This window comes from Bison bison, unplaced genomic scaffold (genome assembly GCF_000754665.1).
Source record: "Bison bison bison isolate TAMUID 2011002044 unplaced genomic scaffold, Bison_UMD1.0 scf7180017858133, whole genome shotgun sequence".
In the NCBI taxonomy this organism is placed as follows: domain Eukaryota; kingdom Metazoa; phylum Chordata; class Mammalia; order Artiodactyla; family Bovidae; genus Bison; species Bison bison.
Genome location: NW_011488706.1, coordinates 24525 through 25760, shown reverse-complemented (window position 1 = coordinate 25760; position 1236 = coordinate 24525). Strand labels below are relative to the sequence as shown.

At 28.6% G+C, this 1236-nt stretch overlaps 1 protein-coding gene across 1 annotated transcript in view; it reads right to left on the bottom strand.

The window, feature by feature from the left end:
* Positions 1-1138: 1138 nt before the first annotated feature.
* Positions 1139-1236, bottom strand: part of LOC105004719 (zinc finger protein 711-like) — a gene marked incomplete at its 3' end in the record, with an annotated part of 9999 nt that continues 9901 nt past the window's right edge. Inside the window, exon 3 of the mRNA XM_010862424.1 lies at positions 1139-1234. Coding sequence (XP_010860726.1) covers positions 1139-1234 — 96 coding nt within the window. The remainder of the gene's footprint in view (positions 1235-1236) is intronic.

Below are 1236 nucleotides of genomic sequence, written 5' to 3'. Positions count from 1 at the left end.
TTTGCTTTTTAAAAAAAAAAAATGTCAGGTTAAGATGTAAATATGGAGCTGCTTTAGTAATCCACATCAATTGAAAAAGAATAATAACATTTGCACAGTCTTTTAGTGGCTTAAATTATTCGCTTCAAAACAATATAAATATTCACTTTGAAGTGCTTATAGAGGAAAAAAGTTAACACATCAGACTTCAGAATCATATTTACAAATTAAATATAATTTGCTTTTAGTTTTAAATTCACTGATACACATACATAACATACAATCATTTTATATATACATACACATATTCTACCTGTTAATTCACTTCTCAATCAACCATTTTTTATTTAAAAAAAGAAAAGAACAAAAATCCTCCCTTGAAAAGTGAAATCGTCATCTAATCTTTACTCCTTCTAGCATGATGCTTTCAAATTTTATAAGGAATAGATCCACTTCTTCCTCAAGCTCCACCAATAACTTATCATAAGATTTCTATTATTGCTGCTATTCAGGCAAACCTACCACTTGAAATGAGAACAAGATACTTCTATCTTCTTCATTCAGGTAGAATGTCTTAAGAACATCATAAAGTCAGGCTGATATAAATTTGTTTTAAGTATTTTGCATAGACTATACACACACATAAACAGACAACAGAAAATAAACACAGGCAGAACTGTAGAATACAATCTGAGTTGATTATTTACTTTTCAAGTATTTAATTAGAAAAACTAATTACACATTTTTTAACATGTTATGCTTAAATTCCTAAGCAAAACTGAAATGCCAACTCCACTATCTGTCAAATTAAAGAGAAAGCGGTGGTTGCATACAATTACCCATTTTTAAATACATATATTTACCATTAAAATTTTGTGTCATTTAATGTTCTTTTTGAACCTTCCAAATTCATACTTTTATTCTAAGGTATTAATAAATTGCATTAATTTACTCCATTGTGGGTATGAATTTTCAGAGTAATTTAAAAACATGAGCAAATTCAAAAACCATCTGAACAACACAGCTTTGAAAAAAATTATTTTTCAAAAAGATTACCCCCATGACTTTTATTGAACACATCTCCCATCCCAGAAAACCTGTTCATGTTATACATAAATAAATTTCTACCAAGTAATTATGGAACTTAAATGTCACTTACAAGATATCATTAAGTAGTCTTCAGAAGTGCTCTTGACATCATCATCATCATCATCTTCAGTTTTAATAGTAACTGTAGAACCAGGAACACCACCAGCT